This window comes from Myotis nattereri (assembly GCF_964212035.1).
Source record: "Myotis nattereri genome assembly, chromosome: 1".
Classification (NCBI taxonomy): domain Eukaryota; kingdom Metazoa; phylum Chordata; class Mammalia; order Chiroptera; family Vespertilionidae; genus Myotis; species Myotis nattereri.
In genome coordinates, this window is record NC_138075.1 from 226257684 (window position 1) to 226277498 (window position 19815).

General features: G+C 46.8%; 1 protein-coding gene across 7 annotated transcripts in view; it reads left to right on the plus strand.

Moving 5' to 3' along the window:
• The window catches only part of HS3ST1 (heparan sulfate-glucosamine 3-sulfotransferase 1), a 29050-nt gene extending 9683 nt beyond the window's left edge, over nucleotides 1-19367 (plus strand). For 5 of the 7 annotated variants that reach the window (XM_081086814.1, XM_081086817.1, XM_081086818.1 and 2 more), the window contains exon 2: nucleotides 18026-19367. In XM_081086814.1, coding sequence (XP_080942940.1) covers nucleotides 18135-19070 — 936 coding nt within the window. In that variant the 5' untranslated portion in view covers nucleotides 18026-18134 and the 3' untranslated portion in view covers nucleotides 19071-19367. Of the gene's footprint in view, nucleotides 1-6907; nucleotides 7333-15934; nucleotides 17937-18025 lie in introns of those variants that run through there. The other 2 variants (XM_081086820.1, XM_081086815.1) reach the window with 2 other exon arrangements.
• Nucleotides 19368-19815: the final 448 nt, after the last annotated feature.

Consider the following 19815-nt stretch of genomic DNA (forward strand, 5'->3'; position numbering starts at 1 on the left):
TGAGCCTCAGCTTCCACATCTGCAGAATGGACATAATTAAAATTATAACAGAGGGTCACTTAGCAATGCATTAAAACAAAGTAATGTCAGGCATTTACACCGCACCTGGCTCTCAGTCAGCATTAAAAGAAAAAGGTGCTGCTAATGAGGTGACAGAAGCAATGCCGGCCTCTAGACTGCAAACTCGGCGTCATGTCACAGAGACCACAGACTGGAACTCATGCATGGAATTCATCATATCCGTGGGAGAGTGTCTGAGTCCTGTGCCCTTTGTGTCTTTAGTCTTCATTTATATCATTCAAGCCAACCTCATGCTTTCATTTTCTGGATCAAAAGATTAGAAGGCGCAGTGCAGAAAAGGGATGGAAGACACAAAGAACAGAGAGAAAGGGAGGGAGAGAGGGAGAGATCCAGGGGAAGAGGGCAGGGACAAAAAGAAAACAGAAGAGAAGACAGGTGGGAAAACTACTCCAAGCAGACCAAAGTTTGGAAGAACATGGAAATCCAGCGACATTTAGTAGCAAGGCCTGCGTTGGGATTTTCTCATCACATCCTCTGATACAGTCATTTAAGTAAGTCCACACCCCCTCCCCTTCCCCAGACTTCTCAGAACCCCAACGTCAAGCCCCTGACTTTGAGGGAAGGGCACAGAGTCTGTAATAGTGAAACTGGGAAGAATATGGGGTGTGATGTAAGCAGTGTTCTTCCATGGCATAACATCACCAGTAACAGCTGAAGACAAGGGACCCGCGTCCCATCTTGTGCTGGGATTGGCCACAGTGCCCCTTGTTCTCCTCGGACTTCTAGACGATTGGTTGTTTCTTTTGACTTGGTTGTAATTTTCCATGTATTCACCATCAGCTCTTACTAGAGAGCTTTTCAGGGAGACATCTCTCCCTCCCTGACTCCTCCCTGTGAAATGCTGACCCCCTCCTGATCCCTGAGCCCCATCCTCACACACATGCCAGGAAAGGGCTGTTTCTGGGAGGCCTGAGCATCCCTGGGCCCCGAGCAGGGAGGAGTTCCTGGGGACTCAGCCCCCGCTCCCAAAGGGTGTATCATTTGAGGTATTTGGCACTGGGGATGTGAATTTGTTTTCCAAAATCTTGGTTGCCTTACCTGCTGAATGGAATTATACTCCCTCGTGATTTTTTGCTGGGAGAATCACATGCTGTAGTGTACACCAAACACCCGTTTGAGAGCCTGGTACCGAGTATCCATAACCCAGCCCTTAGTAGTCCTCATTAGCTTTTCTCTCTGATAAACCTGATGTTTGTTTGAAAAGCAGATCAAGAATGCCATTACAGATCCAGATGTGGGGTGTCTTCTAGTCCCCTCTGTCCATCTGGCTGCTGGCTGCCCAGCAGGAGAGAGGGCCATGGTGTGCCCCAGCAGCCTCCCTCATCTGCTCCAGTGTGGGAAGAGAGCAAGGTTGGGAGACTCTTCTCATCAGGGAAGAAAATCGTTCTCAAAAGCCTGCAGGTCCCATCACCCAAAAACTATGTCATATGCTCACAGACCAAAATCACAGAAGGGGAAACGGAGACCCACAGACATTTGAAACAGGGGGAGAGGACAGTTAGTGGAATACAGCAACCCTGAAATGATCTCTTGTCTCCTTGAGCAACTGTTTACATTCATGCTTGTACACTTCAATGTGCTGGATCCTGCTCAGCTTTAGGTCTGTATTATCACTGGCTTCAGCTAAAATACAACTTCATATTCTTCTGGTTTCACTTTTTTTTTTCCTCCCCAGCTTTGTAACTTGTGGGCAAAAGAATGTTTAAAGTTGTTCATATGGAAAATAATGCAATAATCCTATATAATAAAAGCCCAGCGACTGAAACAGTGGAACAACCAGAATGACCAGAGACCAGAACTACCAGCCCCTCGCTCAGGCTGGCCCCACCGCCCTAGCAGGGACCCCCCCCCACCCAAATCGGGGGCGTAGATGGCTGAAAACCCCAGGCCAGCCCTGCACCCCTGGGGGACCACCACCCTGATCGGGGATGTGGCCCACCTGCAAACTGCCCATGGCCCCTCGCCCAGGCCACTCTGCCCCCTAGCGGGGACCCCAACTCTGATCGGGAGTGTGGCTGGCATGAAAACCCCTGATGACCCCTTGCCCCGGCTGGCCCTGCCTCCCAGCAGGGACGCCCACCCTGATCTGGGGCCCCCATCAGGGCAGGCCAGCTGGTCCCCACCTGTGCACTAGGCCTATATAATAATCTATCCTATATAATAATCCTATATAATAAAAAGGTAATATGCAAATTGACCCTAATGGCAGAACAACCAGAACGACTGCTGGTCCAGTCACTATGAGGTGCACTGACCACCTCTTGGTCCCTTTCCCCAACCAGCAGGCCCCGATCACCTGATGGCAAATGGGGAACTGGGGTTGGGTGGCAGAGGATGCAGGTGGCACCAGGCCAAGGCCTCTACCCTCCCGGTTACCCTACACACAGAGGGTGACCTGCAGTTGGGGCAGGGCTGGCGAGCAGGCGGGAGCAGCCAACCTCTTGATCCCTTTCCTCCAGCTGTTAGGCATCGATCACCCGATGGCGAATGAGGAACCGGGGTGGGTGACGGCAGGGGGTGGGGCCTGCTGTGGACAGCCAGGGAAGATGGCCCTGATCGCAGGCCAGGCCTAGGGACCATACCCACATACGAATTTCATGTGCTGGCCCTCTAGTTAATAAATAATAATATAAGACTAAACTCTTTCATGTACTCACAACTGTAAACCTACTTTTACCTACTCCTGTATTTCTCTGTTAATCTCTCCTCTGGACCTGAGCAATTTTTGAAAATCATCGTCAGGTCCCTGCCCTTTCCCCTGATGCAGAATGTCTCACCGATCGCCATTATTTACAGCAGTGGTTCTCAACCTTCCTAATGTCGCGACCCTTTAATACAGGTCCTCATGTTGTGGTGACCCCCAATTTCATAGTTACAAATTGAACATAATTAAAGCATAGTGATTAATCACAAAAACAATTTGTAATTATACATGTGTTTTCCGATAGTCTTAGGCAACCCCTGTGAAAGGGTCGTTTGACCCCCAAAGGGGTCACGACCCACAGGTTGAGAATCACTGATTTACAGGACTCTTCACCCAAGAAGATATCTGAGCTCAGATACTCCACTGTACGACCATATTCCCTTGGGAAAGGTTATTAGAGATAGTGGACAGAGAGAGAAACATCGATGAGAAAGAGACACATCAACTGGTTGCCTCCCACATGCGCCCCTACTGAGGCCAGGGTCAAGCCTGAAACCGAATCAAACCCTTGACTGGAATCAAAGCCCAGACCTTTCAGTCCATGGGCCAATGCTCTATCCACTGAGCCAAACCAGCTAGGCCTAATTATATATTTTCATACCCTTATTCAATCTGTTTCAGTAGATTAAATTCTAAGAGGATGGGGACGTAGTCAAGAGCACCCTAACCTGGGTCAAACCTGAACCAGTGCCTGGCACCAAGAAATAATTGTTGAAAAAAATACTCTAAGGGCCCAGTGCCCTCTTTTTCATAGAGTCCTCAGGATTGAATGCGGTGGTTCACACAGAGCGCTGCAGGCACTCGGGGGAGCTCAAAACGGCTCATCTTTGCCTGCTTTGTTTCATAGTAAAAGTCACGATGGAATTCAAGTCCCACAGCCTGGCAGCCGCATCCTCATCTTCCAGGCACCATCTCTCCCCATCCTCCCTGCTTTGCACACAACTCATATTCTGACCTCAGGGCCAGCACCCCTTGTTCCCGGATAAGCCCGGAATGTGGACGTTCCCACCCTTTACACACGCTGTTCCCTCCGCCTCGCATCCTGCACCTGTGCCCTTTCTCCTCTGGGTTGGAATGTGGTGTTCTTTCAGGTCTGTCTTGGATGCTATCCGGATCCACCTCCTCCCCAGCCCATGATAAATAACGGTGCGCTTTGTGGCACCGGGCATGGACGAGGGCTGCACTTTCCTTCCTATGGGAAGGTCAGCGTGGCTGTGACTGTCTGTGGTTGAGAAAGCTCAAGTGTATCCCAGCCTGGATCTTTAAGAGGCGCTCTGCAAGTTCTAGTCCCTCTGGCACGGCGACCTGCACTCTTCAGCTCAGTGAGTGAGCACAGCCCTGCCACCAACCCTTGGGGAACCAGCAGTCAAAGGGCATAGGCACTGAGCTATGGGTATTTATCTCAGCTTCGCCTGGCATGGATGCAGTCAGGCACTGCATTTTCCTAAGGAGTCCTGGGAGGCTCCTTACTGCTCAGGGGACATGGTTAGGTTGCTGTGGGCTTGGCTCCAGATCAGGACAAACCAGAGCTCCCCCGGCCTTGTGCCTGATCCAGGATCTTCTGCACGATTGCCAAATGAACTGCGGCTTGAGGTGGTGACAGGGTCCTGGGAGTTCGGAAGTGGAAATACCATCATTATATCTAGAAACACTAGTCTTCCCCGAATGGAGGGCGACTGGGCTCAGGTTCCAGGAGCTCAGATGGGCAGCCAGGCTTTGTCGCCCCACTCAGGGGTCAGAGTGACCTGAGAAAATGTTCTCTGGGCAAAGTCAATGTCAGCCTGTGTCCCGTCCTTTCCGGAACACTCTCATGGTGATTTCCCCGGCTTTGCAGGCCCCTGCTCCAGGGTCATGTCTATGGTTGTGGTCTTGAAGGAGGAGCCTGCCTCTGCCTGTGTCCGAGCCCCCACCACTCTGGTTCCCAGGCCGACCGGCCCTGCTGAGCTGAACAGGCCCCTGTGTCCAGAATTGCCCTCACCTGCTGCCTTTTCTTACCCGAATGTACTTAATGGGCCAGCTTGTTTCAAATAGTTTGTTATACTTAATAGTATTATTTTAAAAGTATAAAGCATGAATCATCCAGAAAGAATAATTGACCAGTCTGGAGACGGTTTACCTTGACACGTAGTATTATATTTAATCGGATGACATTGAAACTGTAAGAAAAGTTAACAGGCGGTCCCGGCGATGGCTGTGTCAAGTGCAGCATCCAGTGGTGTTCTGAACGGATTAGGTGGCATTTAAAGATGGCAAGATGAGTAAGATAATAAGGCAGGCAGCCCTGTTTAAAGTAAATTCATTCTGGATAAGTTAAAGCTTGTGTCAGAGGGAAATGAAATGCTAATTCCTTTTGCAGAACCTGGAGCTTAAGACTTCAGGAATATTTAACTTGAGTACTATTTTTACAAATTTTCAAGTAAAGGACAAAGAGAAATCACAGTCATGTGTGGATGTGTGTGGGGTGGAGGATAACGCTATGTGCTATGGCCTTATCCAGGGCTATGGCATGGACGGCAACGGTTAATTCCGAAAAGGATAAAATTCGGGCAATATAACACCAAGACCAGCTACAATCGGTGTTTTCATTGCTTCCGTGCCTGTCTCCCGTCAGCTCCTCGCAGGCAGGGATGTGTGAGTCAGTGTTTCATCCCCGTGCTGTTCACCATACGCGTCAGTACTCAGGGCTCACTGAAAGTCTCTTTGTAAATGATCAGGTTAAACAAGGACACGCATATCCAAAGGAAAGACTAACAGAAGCCCTTGGGCCAAACCTGTGGTTGCCACGATTTTCCATTACCTTGCCCCAACTTGCAGCCTGTACGCAGCATCGCTGGGCTTCCAGGGCAGGACTTTGTGCTTCGTCTTGTTGCCATGGTGCTTTTCTCTCCACTGTTTTCTTCTTTTTTTCTTTTCTTTTTTTTATCACCACTGCCTTGTATCACCCTCCCTTTTGGCAACCATCAGCTTGTTCTCTGTATCTATGGATCTGTTTTTGTTTTGTTTACTTTATTCATGTGTTTTGTTTTGTTAGATTCCTCATATAAGGGAAATCAGATGGTATTTGTCTTTCTCCCTCTGACTTGTGTCACTTAGCCTAATACCCTCTAGGTCAGTGGTTCTCAACCTTCCTAATGCTGCGACCCTTTAATACAGTTCCTCATATTGTGGTGACCCCCAACCATAAAATTATTTTCGTTGCTACTTCATAACTGTAATTTTGCTACTGTTATGAATCAAATGTAAATATCTGATATGCAGGATGTATTTAGGCGGCCCCTTGTGAAAGGGTCATTAGACCCCTAACGGGATCGCGACCCACAGGTTGAGAACCGCTGCTCTAGGTCCATCCATGTTGTTGCAAACGGCAAGATTTCATTCTTTATTATGGCTGAGTAATATTCCACTGTGTGAAATATGAGATCTTTATCCATTCATCTGTTGATGAACACCTGGGTTGCTTCTGTGTTTGGACTATTGTAAATATTGCTGCAAAGAACATAGAGGTGAATATATATTTCTGAATTAATGTGAGGGGTTTTTTTGTTATTTTTTTAATTTTTATTTTTTTAATAAATACCCAGAAGTGCAACTACTGGGTTGTATGGAAGCTCAATATTTAGTTTCTGGAGGGAACTTCATACTGTTTGCCAGTAGTGGCTGCACCAGTTTACAATCCCACACACATTGTTTGAAGGTTCCCCTTTCTCTTCCTCCTCGTTGGCACTGTTATTTGTTGATTTTTGGGGGGCCGGGGGACAGCTACTCCGACAGTCTACTGTGTACCTGAATCTCAGGTCGTGGCCCTGCTGGCTGGTGTAGCCTCATATCCCCACTGCCTCCCAAAGACTGTATCCAGTGTCAACCCCAGCACAGCCGAGTGCCGGCACGCGCCCAGCCCTGCTCCTGCTGCAGACCTACTAGCATGCATGTTCCCATAGGACTCCCTGCCCAGATTATGCCTGAACATTGGAGGCCTTTCCCAGGGAATCGGACCAGGCAGGCCTGCTCTGCTCCTCCACCAGCTCCATCCTCTCCTCTGTGCTCTCACGTACCTGTGACTGGATCGCTGCTCACACTCACATGATGGTTGGTTTCCTTGCATGTGTGTCTTCTATTTTACAGGATGCTTCTATGGACAGCAGCTGCATTATCTCTGAATCCCCAGGAATGTCGTGCAGTCTTAGAAACATCATAGTGCCATGTAAAACTTTGAGCAATCACATGTGGGCAAAGTATAGACCTTAGGCATCAGTCTCTGCAGACTTGACCTCCAGTCTTTTTTATTTTTTCAAGTTTACCTTATGTGGCAACTAATACCCATTTATCCTATTCATAAAAATCAGGAGTTTTCACATAAATATCCATGGTTGGATCTGTAAAAGCAAAACATTAGAGGGCACTGGTCCCTCACCTCCAAGAGCATCTGCAGAACTGTCAGCAGCTGGCATTTTAGGCAGATCACATGCACATGCACGGCCTCTGCCTGCAGTACCTCCCAGGACACCAGCTTCATAGGTTGATGTCACCTGCTGGAATCCAGGAGACAGGTGAGCACCACCCTGGAAAGACGTACACAGCAGAAACTTACTGTTTCTTCTAAGGGCTGAGTATTAGTCTGCTCAGCAGCCCTAACAAAATACCACAAACTGGGGGCTTAAACAGCAACAGTGTTGATTTTTCAGCTCTGCAGTCTGGGAAATTGAAGAGCAAGATGCCAACAATTCCACTCCTGCTGGGAGCTCTCACCTGGCTCGCATGTGGTTGTCATCTCCTGATGTGCTCCTGGGGCAGAGAGAGCTCTGGTCTCTCTTTCTCTCCTTACAGGGGTGGGGAAAGTCAGGTCCAAGGACCATATAAGGCCCATGAAATCATTTGGTCTGGCCCTGCCAAGGCATTAGGAGTGGGTCAATTAAATGTTTGACCAAATATAACAGGCTAATTTTTACAAAATTTCTTTTTATCTTTATTGATTAAGGTATTACATGTGTGTCCTTATCCCCCATTGCCCCCCAGCCCCCACCCACTCATCCCCTCACCCCCCCCTGGTGTCTGTGTCCATTGGTTAGGCTTATATGCATGTATACAAGTCCTTTGGTTGATCTTTCTCCCTTACCCCCACCTTCCCCTACCTTCCCTCTGAGGTTTGACGGTCTGATCAATGCTTCTCTGTCTCTGGATCTGTTTTTGTTCCTCACTTTATGTTGTTCATTATATTCCACAAATGAGTGAGATCATGTGATATGTATCTTTCTCTGACTGGTTTATTTTGCTTAACATAATGCTTTCCAGTTCCATCCATGCTGTTGCAAATGGTAAAAATTCCTTTTTTACCGCAGCGTAGTATTCCATTGTGTAGATGTACCATAGCTTTCTAATCCACTCATCTGTTGAAGGCTGTTTCCAGATCTTAGCTATGGTAAATTGTGGTGCTATGAATATAGGGGTGCATATATACTTTCTGATTAGTGTTTCTAGTTTCTTGGGATATATTCCTAGAAGTGGGGTCAAATGGGAGTTCCATTTTTAGTTTTTTGAGGAAACTCCATACTGTTCTCCACAGTGACTGCACCAGTCTGCATTCCCACCAGCAGTACACAAGGGTTCCTTTTTCTCTGCATCCTCACCAACACTTGTCATTTGTTGATTTGTTGATGATAGCCATTCTGACAGGTGTGAGATGGTACCACATTGTCATTTTGATTTGCATCTCTCAGATGATTTGTGACTTTGAGCATGTTTTCATATGTCTGTTGGCCTTCCTTATGTCCTCTTTCAAAAAGTATCTATTTAGGTCCATTGCCCATTTTTTTATTGGTTGTTTATCTTCCTTTTGTTAAGTTGTATGAGTTCCCTGTAAATATTCGAGATTAAACCCTTATCGGTGATAACATTAGCAAATATGTTCCCCCATGCAGTATGCTTTCTTATTGTTTTGTTGATGGTTTCTTTTGCTGTACAGAGCTTTTTGTTTTGATGTAGTCCCATTTGTTTATTTTCTCTTTAGTTTCTATTGCCCTAGGAGCTGTATCAGTGAAGAAATTGCTTGGGCATATGTCTGAGATTTTGCTGCCTGTGAAATCCTCTAATATTTTTATGGTTTCCCATCTTATGTTTAAGTCCTTTGTCCGTTTTGAGTTTATTTTTGTGTATGGTGTAAGTTGGTGGTCTAATTTCATTTTTTTTGCATGTATCTGTCCAATAGTCCCAACACCATTTATTGAAGAGGCTGTCTTGACTCCATTGTATATTATTGCCTCCTTTGTCAATATTTTTTTAAAATATATTTTATTGATTTTTTACAGAGAGGAAGGGAGAGGGATAGAGAGTTAGAAACATCAATGAGAGAGAAACATCAATCGGCTGCCTCTTGCACACCCCCTATTGGGGATGTGCCTGCAACCAAGGTACATGCCCTTGACCAGAATTGAACCCGGGACCCTTCAGTCCGCAGGCCGGCGCTCTATCCACTGAGCCAAACTGGTTAGGGCTCCTTTGTCAATATTAGTTAAGCATAGTTGATTTCTGGGTTCTCTATTATATTCCATTGGTCTATAAGTCTGTTCTTGTGCCAGTACCAGGCAGTTTTGAGAACAGTGGCTTTGTAATACAGCTTGATATCTGGTATTGAGATCCCTCCTACTTTGTTCTTCTTTCTCAGGATTGCTGCAGCTATTCCGGGTCTTTTTTTATTCCAGATGAATTTTTGGAGAGTTCGTTCTTGGTCTGTGAAATATGCTGTTGGTATTTTAATGGGGAGTCCATTGAATCTATAGATTGCTTTGGGTAGTATGGACATTTTAATGATGTTGAGTCTACCAATCCATGAACACGGTATGTTCTTCCATCTGTTTATGTCCTCCTGTATCTCTTTTTTCAGTGTTCTGTAGTTTTCTGAGTACAGGACTTTTACCTCCTTAGTTAAGTTTATTCCTAGGTATCTTAATTGTTTTTGGTTTGATAGTAAATGGGATTGTTTTTTAAATCTCTCTTTCTGTAAGTTCATCATTGGTGTGTAAAAATGCCATAGATTTCTTAGCATTAATTTTGTATCCTGCTATGTTGCTGAATTCATTTATTAAGTCTAATGATTTTTTGATGGAATCTTTAGGGTTTTTATGTACAGTATCATGTCATCTGAAAATAATGACAGTTTTACATCTTCTTTTCCAATTTCAATACCTTTTATTTCTTCTTCTTGTCTAATTGTTATGGCTGGCACTTCCAGTACTATGTTGAACAGGAATGGTGAAAGTGGGTATCCCTGTCTCGTTCCTGTTCTTAGGTGAAATGGTTTTAGTTTTAACAGGCTAATTTTTAAGTTGATAATTTTGTATGGTCTTCGAATGATGTTATAAAGATCCAAATGGCCCTTGGCAGAATAAAGGTTCCCGCTCCTGCCTTAGAAGGACACTAATCCCATCATGTGTCTCTTCAAGACCTCCTCTAACCCTGAGTCCCTCCCAAAGCCCCCATCTCCAAATACACATGCATCTGGGAGAACACAAACATTCAGTCCCTACAGCCTGGCCCCAGAAATGAGGCCAATCCTCCCCCACCTTTGCCAGCCCAGGGGAAGAATTTAGTTTGGTTTGTATGTATGTATTTTTTAGCTACAAACTACTCAATATTTTCTACCCCAACACAAAAGAAGCCCAGCCTTCCATGTCTTGTGCAGTGGCAAGGGCATCCGGAGACCTCTGTTTCTGATTCAGCTCCGCTGCCTCATACTTGACCTTGGGGTTCCTGTGCTCTGCCTGCCTCAGTGTTGCCTTCTGCAGGGATCTGGACAGGACAAGGGGATGGCTCATGGCCCTTCAGCGTCTGATGCACCTTGTGTCTTTCCTGGTTCTTTCTGGAGAGATGTATGGAATTTCTGGGTGCTCCCGATCCACAGAGTGATGTCACTGTCCAATCCAGCCAGGAGACTCGCACATTCAGAGGGCACCTGTGTGGAGGTTAGGTCTCACCTGGAGCAGGAACAGAAGGCCGTGCACACTGGTATGCACTGAGGCAGCCACTCCTGTTCCCTGTCTGCTGGCACAGCCCCCCTTCCACTCAGCTGCACCAAGTAATAAAAGAGACCCGTCCACCCTCCTGTCAGGGAGCTCCACGTGCGCTGCCTCTAATGAAGGATTTATTTAGGTCAAGGCTGCCTGCTGTGCACAGCAGTGCAGATTAAACACATTGAGGAGCAGTAGCTGCTCCTCCTTTTCCCTCCCTGACTCACAGACCTGGCTGCCCATCATTCCTGAGGGGGCGGGGCAGTCACAGAGGACCCAGTGACTGTGCACCCCTTAGAAACAGAGAGCCTGCACCTGTCCAGGCGATGCTGTCCTTGCTTCCTGGAGCCTCCGTCTGGTTGAGTCACTGCAGTGCTGTGGATCGTGAACAAATGAGTTTGACTAATTATCATGCCTGGATCCCATTTATACCACACAGCTTTCTTTTTTAGGGACAAAAATAGCTCCCAGGATTTGAGGGCTTGCCATGGGCCAAGAGATATGCTAATGTCCTCAGCATCCACACAGCCTGTTGTACTGAAGCCTTGCAGTTGGAATGTGGGGCCAGTGCATTCGACCTAAGGCTACGAGCTTCAGAGCTGCCTGCAGAATTTTCAGCAGTAGAGTTGAGATTTGAGCCCGGTTTGGGCTCCAAATCCTCTGTGAAATCCAGCATCTCCCCTCCGCCCAGCTCTGGGGATAACATCACCTCTGAAGCCAGACTGATCCCTCTATTTTGTTTTCTGCTGTTGTTTACATCCTGAAGTTAAAAACAAACAACAGTAATAACAAAAACCAAAAGAAAATTAGCCACCCTGCTCAAGGCCAAGGTGATTAGAATCCAAATCCAGATGGGCCCAGAGGTTCCAAGCTCACAGCTGGGCCAAGAGATTGCAAGCTCAAAGCTGGGCACATTGGTTGCAAGCTCACAGCTGGGCCCAGAAGTTCCAGGCTCACAGCTGGGCCCAGAGGTTGTAAGATCATGGGCCCCTCACCATCCAAGGGCCCAGATGGGCAGCCAAATTCCCTGCGAGCTTGTTAGGAACACAATACCCAGGCCTCTCCAACCTCTCAGATCTGAATCTGCATGTGGAAGTAGATCTCCAGGGGATTGGAGTGTGCCTCTGAGTTTGGAAAGCATTGGGCTGAGCTCCTGGGAGGGAAGCTTCAGAAGAAGACTGGGTGGGTTGACCTCAAACTCCCCGTGGGACAGGCAGCATTGCTCATCCCAGTGCATCCTTGAGTTCTTAGAGGCTCAGAAACAACATTGCCAGTTATTTCTGGTGGTCCCAAATCCCTGCGCCTGTCCCCACACCACTCTGTCCTTCCTGGCTTGCCTGAGTACCTCCTTCCTTCAGTCCCGGGGAGTCATGCTCAATATCCAGTCACCCTTTTGAAATAGGGAGGAAGCCCCTTGCATTGTGTGGATGCAGGGGAGCATGGGAAGGCTGGAGGAGGAGCATTCTGAGGGTCCACCCCCTTTCCAAGAGGAAAATGGGCCAAGACCTTTCTTTGTCCAAGATGGTAAATGTGGCCTGGGGAAACTTACGAACATTCCCGGGACTGACCTTGGGTCCTTTCCACCCATCTTACCACACAACAATCACCATCAGTAAATCCAAACAAAAGCGAATGTCAGCATTTGTTGACAAGTGGCATGTGTAGGCAATTTCTAGAAAATAAATATTTATGCGAGCCTTGAGATACCACTGTCCTTTCCCAGACTGACAGGCACAAGCTAAACCTGTTTCCTCTTTCTCGGTTTCCAAGAGGACCCGCCAGGAGGAACATTTGACACCCCTGCCAAGCATTCATCAGTAGTTGTGCAAGGACAAAAGTGAAGACGTGTGTGACTCTGAAAGTGAACAAATGATCTTATCCTGTTGATTGCTCTGAAGTCAGTTGGATAGGGGAATGACAGCTCCGTTGTTTGAACTGTCTTTAACCAGGTTTCAGTGCATTCCAGAAAATGAGATCACTCAGCACCCGCAAAGCTGGAGAGAGGCAGTCCTGCATTGCAGTAGAAAGGCTGTGGGCCTCTCTGCTAGCTCAGCCTATTGCTAAGCTGCATCTGCCTGGAATGCACTCCCTCTGCCCAGAGGCATCACTGGTCACAGGTGGGGTGCAGCGGGGTTTAGAGATGGCCTGCAGAATTTTACTTTTCATACTTCCTGGGTCTGTGACCTTGAGAAGGTCATTCAACCTGAATGGCATGTTTTCCTATTTGTCATGGGGAGAAAGGCACTATGATATATTTATTCAATGTGGAGAGTCTTGTTTAATTATAATAGCATCCATGGGAAGTAGGTATTAGCCCATTGTGCAGAATTTCACATTGAACCCCGACAGCTAAGAAGCTTCTTATTGGAGGTCAGGCAGCTATAAGAATTCTACCCTGGATCTGTCCAATTGCAAACATTTCTTTGTTTTTCCATATCCGCTGCTATCTTCTTGTTACTTAAAAAATGTAAAATAAGCCCCAGCAGGTTTGGCTCAGTGGATAGAGTGTCAACCTGCGAACTGAAGGGTTGCAGGTTTGATTCTGGTCAAGGGCACATGCCGGGTTGTGGGCTCGATCATCAGTGGGGGGCATGCAGGAGGCAGCCGATCAATGATTCTCTTTCATCATTGCTGTTTCTATCTCTCTTCCTCTCCCTTTCTCTCTGAAATCAATAAAAATATATATTTTTAAAAATGTAAAAATAAAATGAGAAGAACCACCTCTTGGTATTGTTGCGAGTATTCGAAGGGGTCATGTATACATGAGTGCTTACCGTCTGGCACAATGGGCACTCAGTAAGTAATCTTTTCCTTTTCGACCCTTTTGTTAAATCCCTTAAAGGATGTGTGGTTGAGTGCTTTGCTTATCCCTGTTCTCTGGGGGAGACTCTTGCCTGTGACAGCTGTGTCTCTCTCGTGTGCAGGGGCCGGGAAGGTGTCCCTCAGAGGGATCACCGACACCACTGCTCCCAACGCACTGAATGTCCCTCCTGTGAAATGTTCTTGGTATTTCATTCTATCATGAATCTTCGGGGGGTGGGACTTGGAGAATATATTGTAGTTAATTACATTTGAAATCTAGGTCATGATGTGGATCATGGAATAAGAAGACTTAAGGACAAAATTAAAATATTTCTGAAGGGTTATTTCACTGCTTCCTCTTCTTGTTTAATTAAAATATTTTCTAGACTCTCAGGTGACCCTGTCCAACTCCCATTAGAAATGCTGAGCCTGCCTTTCAACATCTGGTTTCTGTTTGACTCTTCAGGGGCTGGAGAACTCACTTTTGATGCAGTCGTTTTTATAGACAAACTATTGGGTTTCCCTTACACTGAATTAAAAGTCTTTCTCAGGACCTGTGGACATGTGCCTTGCTTTTCATTACATTTGACATGTCTATTCAGCAATTAGGATCTCCAGCACCCACTGTGTCCCGGGAATCACCCAGGCCCTGGAAGGGTACAGCAGCGGGGGCTAGACTCTGACCAGGAGCCGTCACTGAATTTCATTGTTTTTAGTGTGGCTCCTGGAAAATTTTAAAGTTCACATGTGGGTCATTTCCGCATTTATAATAAAAGTAGAAACAATACATGATTTGACACAGGGCAGGATTTGACTAAATACCAGAGACACATAGATGAATAGTGGTTACCGGCACCTCCGGGAAGGGTTACTCTCACCTTCATGAGCACCTCTTGATTGCCAGTGAAGATTTGAGTTTTTCTGAGAATGAACTAAAACTGTGGTATACTTTCATCTATACAATTCACATGCCGCGTGCCTGCTGTGGGGGAGGCTGTGGTTGGCATTACGGAAGGGAGAAGGCATTGGTAAAAATGGGCACCCGTGTCAATACGTAGGTAAAATGTTAGATATGTACTAGTAGCATAAATTCAGTCAGTTTTTGTTTGATAAGAGAAAAAAGTGCATATGTGGCTCACATTGGATTTCTTTGGACGGTGCTTATTGACCCACAACATCTCACTGATACACAGGCCAAAGGGAGCCATTGGAGATGGGTGGGATTATTACTATTCTATGGATGAGGGGACTGATACTAGGAGAGGTTAAGTCACTTGGACTCAGGTCAAACCTAGAGAAGAACTCCTGACCCCATCACCTGTGTAAGTCCTTTGACTCTTCTACTGAATAGATCTAGGGAATGAGTTTCACCCTTTGTGTATCAACTGATGCTGGAGTAGGTGGCCAGGGAATTGTCACTGCTGGGTAGGTTTTGGGGGGGTCTTTTGGTTTAGGACCCCAAAACCGTTGCCATTAGTGAATGTTGAGACCCCACACTTGGGAGGCAGCAGAAATAGCAGATAGAACACAGAACTGGAACTCAGGAGCCACAAGTTCAAGCCTGGATTCTCCATGTGACCTTGGCCAAGTCATCTCGGGGCCTCCTCACCCACAAAATGAAAGGCAGTGGCTCAATGGCTCTCTTTTGCCTTGATGTTCAGAATCCCACTGTCAGGATCCATTCGGCTCAGATGTTCTGGCTTATAGGCTCACCTAAGCGTGGGGATCTTTGCTTTTCTAAGAGTGTTACTAAGAGGCCCAGAAATTATGTCTATGCCACTGAACAATTATCAGACTACTACAGAAAGACTGTGGCTCTTAATGGCCACTGTGTTTGTGATATATTTTATATATATAAATTTACATATATAGTACATATGTGTGTGCATACATATACACATGATATATGTGTATACATATAAATTGGCTAAAGTTTCATAAATGCACATGCTATACACATAGCTCTCTCTACATGTAGCCCATACTAGTACATATATGTGCTTTTCTATCTGTTTCCCTCTCTGTCTCTCTCCGTGTATGAGAGAGTAAAAGCTAAGCTTTTACTTTCCATATAGCTTGAATATTAAATATTTTTGGAATGTAGAAGAAAGGCTTACAATAAGAAACTACATTTTTAGAAAGTTTGAAGTAGAAATGAGGAGCTTGTAAACTACTAACTTCCCAGTTGATTTATTTTTTATTTTTCATTTCTGTTTTGAAAGGGCAAACTACATTTTCATTTCTTCTCCCTGGGACTGCTGGTAATTCCCCTTTAAGAGAAAGATCTCTGATGTGCATGGTGCTAACCAGGATACCTCCTAACAGGGTGGGAAGGATGGTCAGACAATATGACTTTCAGATCTGGTCTCCAACTCTGTCACTCAGGTGTAGCAGGGTTGGGGAGGGTTGGGGCCTGGAGTCGGGCACAAATTCATGCAAGCACACTACATGTGCTCACACACATAAAAACATGTACAAGGCAAGCACAGCCGGTCCGTTCTGTTGATCCACATGAGCAGTTGAGAAGGAAATGGAATTTGCCTGAAACACACTGAAATGTTCAATTGATTAAAACAAATGGCCCATTAAATTGAGCTTATCCAATCAGTAGAACCAACCTTGAACCACATCTTGTCGGGCCAGTCATCCTTAAACATTTCCCTTCCTTTTCCCAAACAGTTATGCCACCCAATCTTGCAAGTCTCTTCTCCAGCACTCTGGGATTCTCCAGAGGTTTCCAGCTATTTCATTGCTTGTTCTTTCATATACATTTTCCCCAGACAGTTGATATCTGAGGGAAATAGATCAACTGGTTTGATCGTTAAAATGGGATCCCTGGGTGTGGTTCTCTGTTTACACCTTCTGGACAAGAGTTAAACTAAGTGAATTTTAAACCTGGTCTAAAGATGATGGGCCCTCTTGATGGAGAACACTTTTACTGGTTCTGGAAATCCCAGTCCCAATCCCAGTCTGTCTCTAAGCCATCCATCCCTAACTGTGTTTAGACAGGAATTACTTAAAGGATAGCTTGCTGCCTCCTCTTTTAGATTGTTGTTTATCAGAACCCAGAAAACATGAACCATGACTCGTCTGCCTTTGGGAACCCTATGCCATCTGTCCATCTGACCCAGCAGTGCCCTGTGTGCTTGAGGGGCTTTAAGGCCTAACTGTGATAAATCCCAGAAGGGAAGAGAAGAGAAGGTGTAAAGGAGGCAATTTGTGGAAAGAGAGCCCTGAGCTTAGAGTTTTTAATTTGGGCTCTGAATTTTGAAATGGACTGAATGTTAGTGTCCTTGGGCAAGACTCTCATCTCTAACTGTCCTGCCTTCCTACCGTACACTGTAAGGTGTGGTGACAAGTCACCTGAGCAGCCTGCAGGGCCACTTTATAAACAGTAAGGCTTTACACACAGGAAGGCTTTTTGCTCTTTCTAGTAACCTCATCTGTTTATCCCTCTAGCCCCACGTCAAACATTTCCTCTGCTGTGAAGCCCTCCCCAACTGTTTCAGGCCAAATGAATGACCACATGCCCTCATGGGACCCTGCCTAGAATGTAATCATAACATATATCGTGTCGATGCCTGCAGTCAGGTTGCATCCGTTAACCTTTCCCATATGAGCGTTGCTGTACAAGCCATCCCAAAACTCAATGGCTGAAAAGCACCAGAGTGTATTCTCTCACTCATGAGCTGGGCTGGCTCTGCTGCACCTGTCTCCCCTCTTCCTCCTGGAGGCAGGGGCTGCCAGGGTTCATTCTCATGGCGAGAGGGCAAGTGGAGACACACGTGGCCTTTCACTGCCTGGGCTGGGGACTGACCACAGGTCACTGGCCAAACCAAACCAAACTGTGAGGAAGTCCCCTGACAATGAGGCCACAGCAAGAACTGGTTGAAGGGTGGGGTGAAGTGGGGTGAAGAATTGGAACTAAATGATCAATCTTTCGACAGGTTCACCTGCCCTATTAGATCAGGAGCCCCATGGTGGAAGGGGAGTGAGGGTGGGCAGGGGGCAGGAACAATGTCTGCTCCTATATCACCTACCCCTAGGCCTGAGGCTAGGTGTTTGTTGAAGTCCGAAAGGCCTTTCCAACCCTTTCCTTTACAGCAGAGTTTGGAAAATTAGGGCAGCAGAGCCAAATCTCTCTCTCTCCCTTCTCTTGCAAAAATAGAACTAAGCATATACATTGTTGGAAAACAAAATAAAAATAATATTTAAAGTTGTATTAGGACATCCATGGGTGCTTTAGAGCAAAACAGCATACTTGGAGTTGCCGTGGAGATTGAATGGACCTAAGCCTAAACCATCCCAACCTGGTCCTGCACAGAAATGTTGCCGCCCCTGCGTTACAGGTCAGGAACCTGAGAGAGCCCCAGGGAGGGGGACTACTCCAGGAAGCCTGTGGATTTGGCGTTAATATTTTCCTTTCTTTGTTTCCTAGTAATTGGCTGCCTGCTACGCCCATGTGTCACTGATCAGGAGGCATTTCCTGCGGTGGCGCTTCATGACCCAGCGACGTCCGGCCTAGCGAAGCCCCCGTGGTGTCCAGCATGGCCACGCTGCTCTTGGGCGCAGCGCTGCTGGTGGCACAGCTCCAGCTAGTGCCTTCCCGCCCTGGCGCGCCCTGGGCGGAACCTGGACCACAGGAGCTGGTGTGGAAAGCAGCCACCCTCCAGGACCAGGCCCTGGACGGCGCGGCCCCCAATGGCTCTGCCAGGCAGCTCCCGCAGACCATCATCATCGGCGTGCGCAAGGGCGGCACCCGCGCGCTGCTGGAGATGCTCAGCCTGCACCCCGACGTGGCGGCCGCCGAGAACGAGGTGCACTTCTTCGACTGGGAGGAGCACTACAGCCAAGGCCTGGGCTGGTACCTCAGCCAGATGCCCCTCTCCGCCCCCCACCAGCTCACCGTGGAAAAGACCCCCGCGTACTTCACGTCACCCAAAGTGCCTGAGCGGGTCCACGGTATGAACCCGGCCCTCCGGCTGCTGCTCATCCTGCGGGACCCTTCGGAGCGCGTGCTGTCGGACTACACGCAGGTGCTGTACAACCACGTGCAGAAGCACAAGCCCTACCCGTCCATCGAGGAGTTCCTGGTGCGCGATGGCCACCTCAACGTGGACTACAAGGCGCTCAACCGTAGCCTCTACCACGTGCACATGCGCAACTGGCTGCGCTTCTTCCCGCTGCACCGCATCCACATCGTGGACGGTGACCGCCTCATCAGGGACCCTTTCCCTGAGATCCAGAAGGTGGAGAGGTTCCTGAAGCTGTCCCCGCAGATCAACGCCTCAAACTTCTACTTTAACAAAACCAAGGGCTTCTACTGCCTGCGGGACAGCGGGCGGGACCGCTGCTTGCATGAGTCCAAAGGCCGGGCGCACCCCCAAGTGGACCCCAAACTCCTCCATAAACTGCACGAATATTTCCACGAGCCAAATAAGAAATTCTTTGAGCTCGTGGGCAGAACATTTGACTGGCACTGATTTGCAATAAGCTAGGCTCCCAACCTTTCTGATACTGTAAGTTCCGGTGTACATCTAGGGTGGGGGAGGGAGTTTTAAAAGGCATTTAAGCTATAATTTATTTGTAAGATCCATAAATGACTTCTGTACAGTATTAGATTCACAATTGCCATATATACTAGTTATATTTTTCTACTTGTTAAATTGAGGGCATTTTGTATTGTTTTTCATGGTTGTTAACATTGTGTAATATGTCTCTATATGAAGGAACTAAAAGATTTCACTGCAAAAAGAAATAATAATAAATTCTGGAGACGCTGTCTTCTTTTAATATAATTAACTTGCCCTTGACTCAAAATAGCTGTCCATGTTGCACCCATTGGAGAATCTATATTCCTTTGTTACTGAAAAAAACAAAAACAAGTTTTGATGGATATTACATTCGTCTTTCCTCCTTTCTTTTCTTCGTTGCTCTTTTAAATTTTGATTGTCTTGCTGTGGTCATCAGGTTTACTTTTTTCACTTGCACTGTAAGATTTATCTTCACTGAGACCCCTATTATTTTGGAAGAGGCAGTTTTGCCCACTCCTGACTTCAGCACATACCTGAGTGTGGATTTTAACTCCGTGTAAGCTCAAGGTGGACAAAGCAATATTAATAACTAGGAAGAAGCTCCCTGTGATATGCCTGTGACTCAGAGAGTACTTGTATATATATACTGGTCTCAGCAAAGGGTGTAACCTACAATAAAGGTGGGCGAAACTTA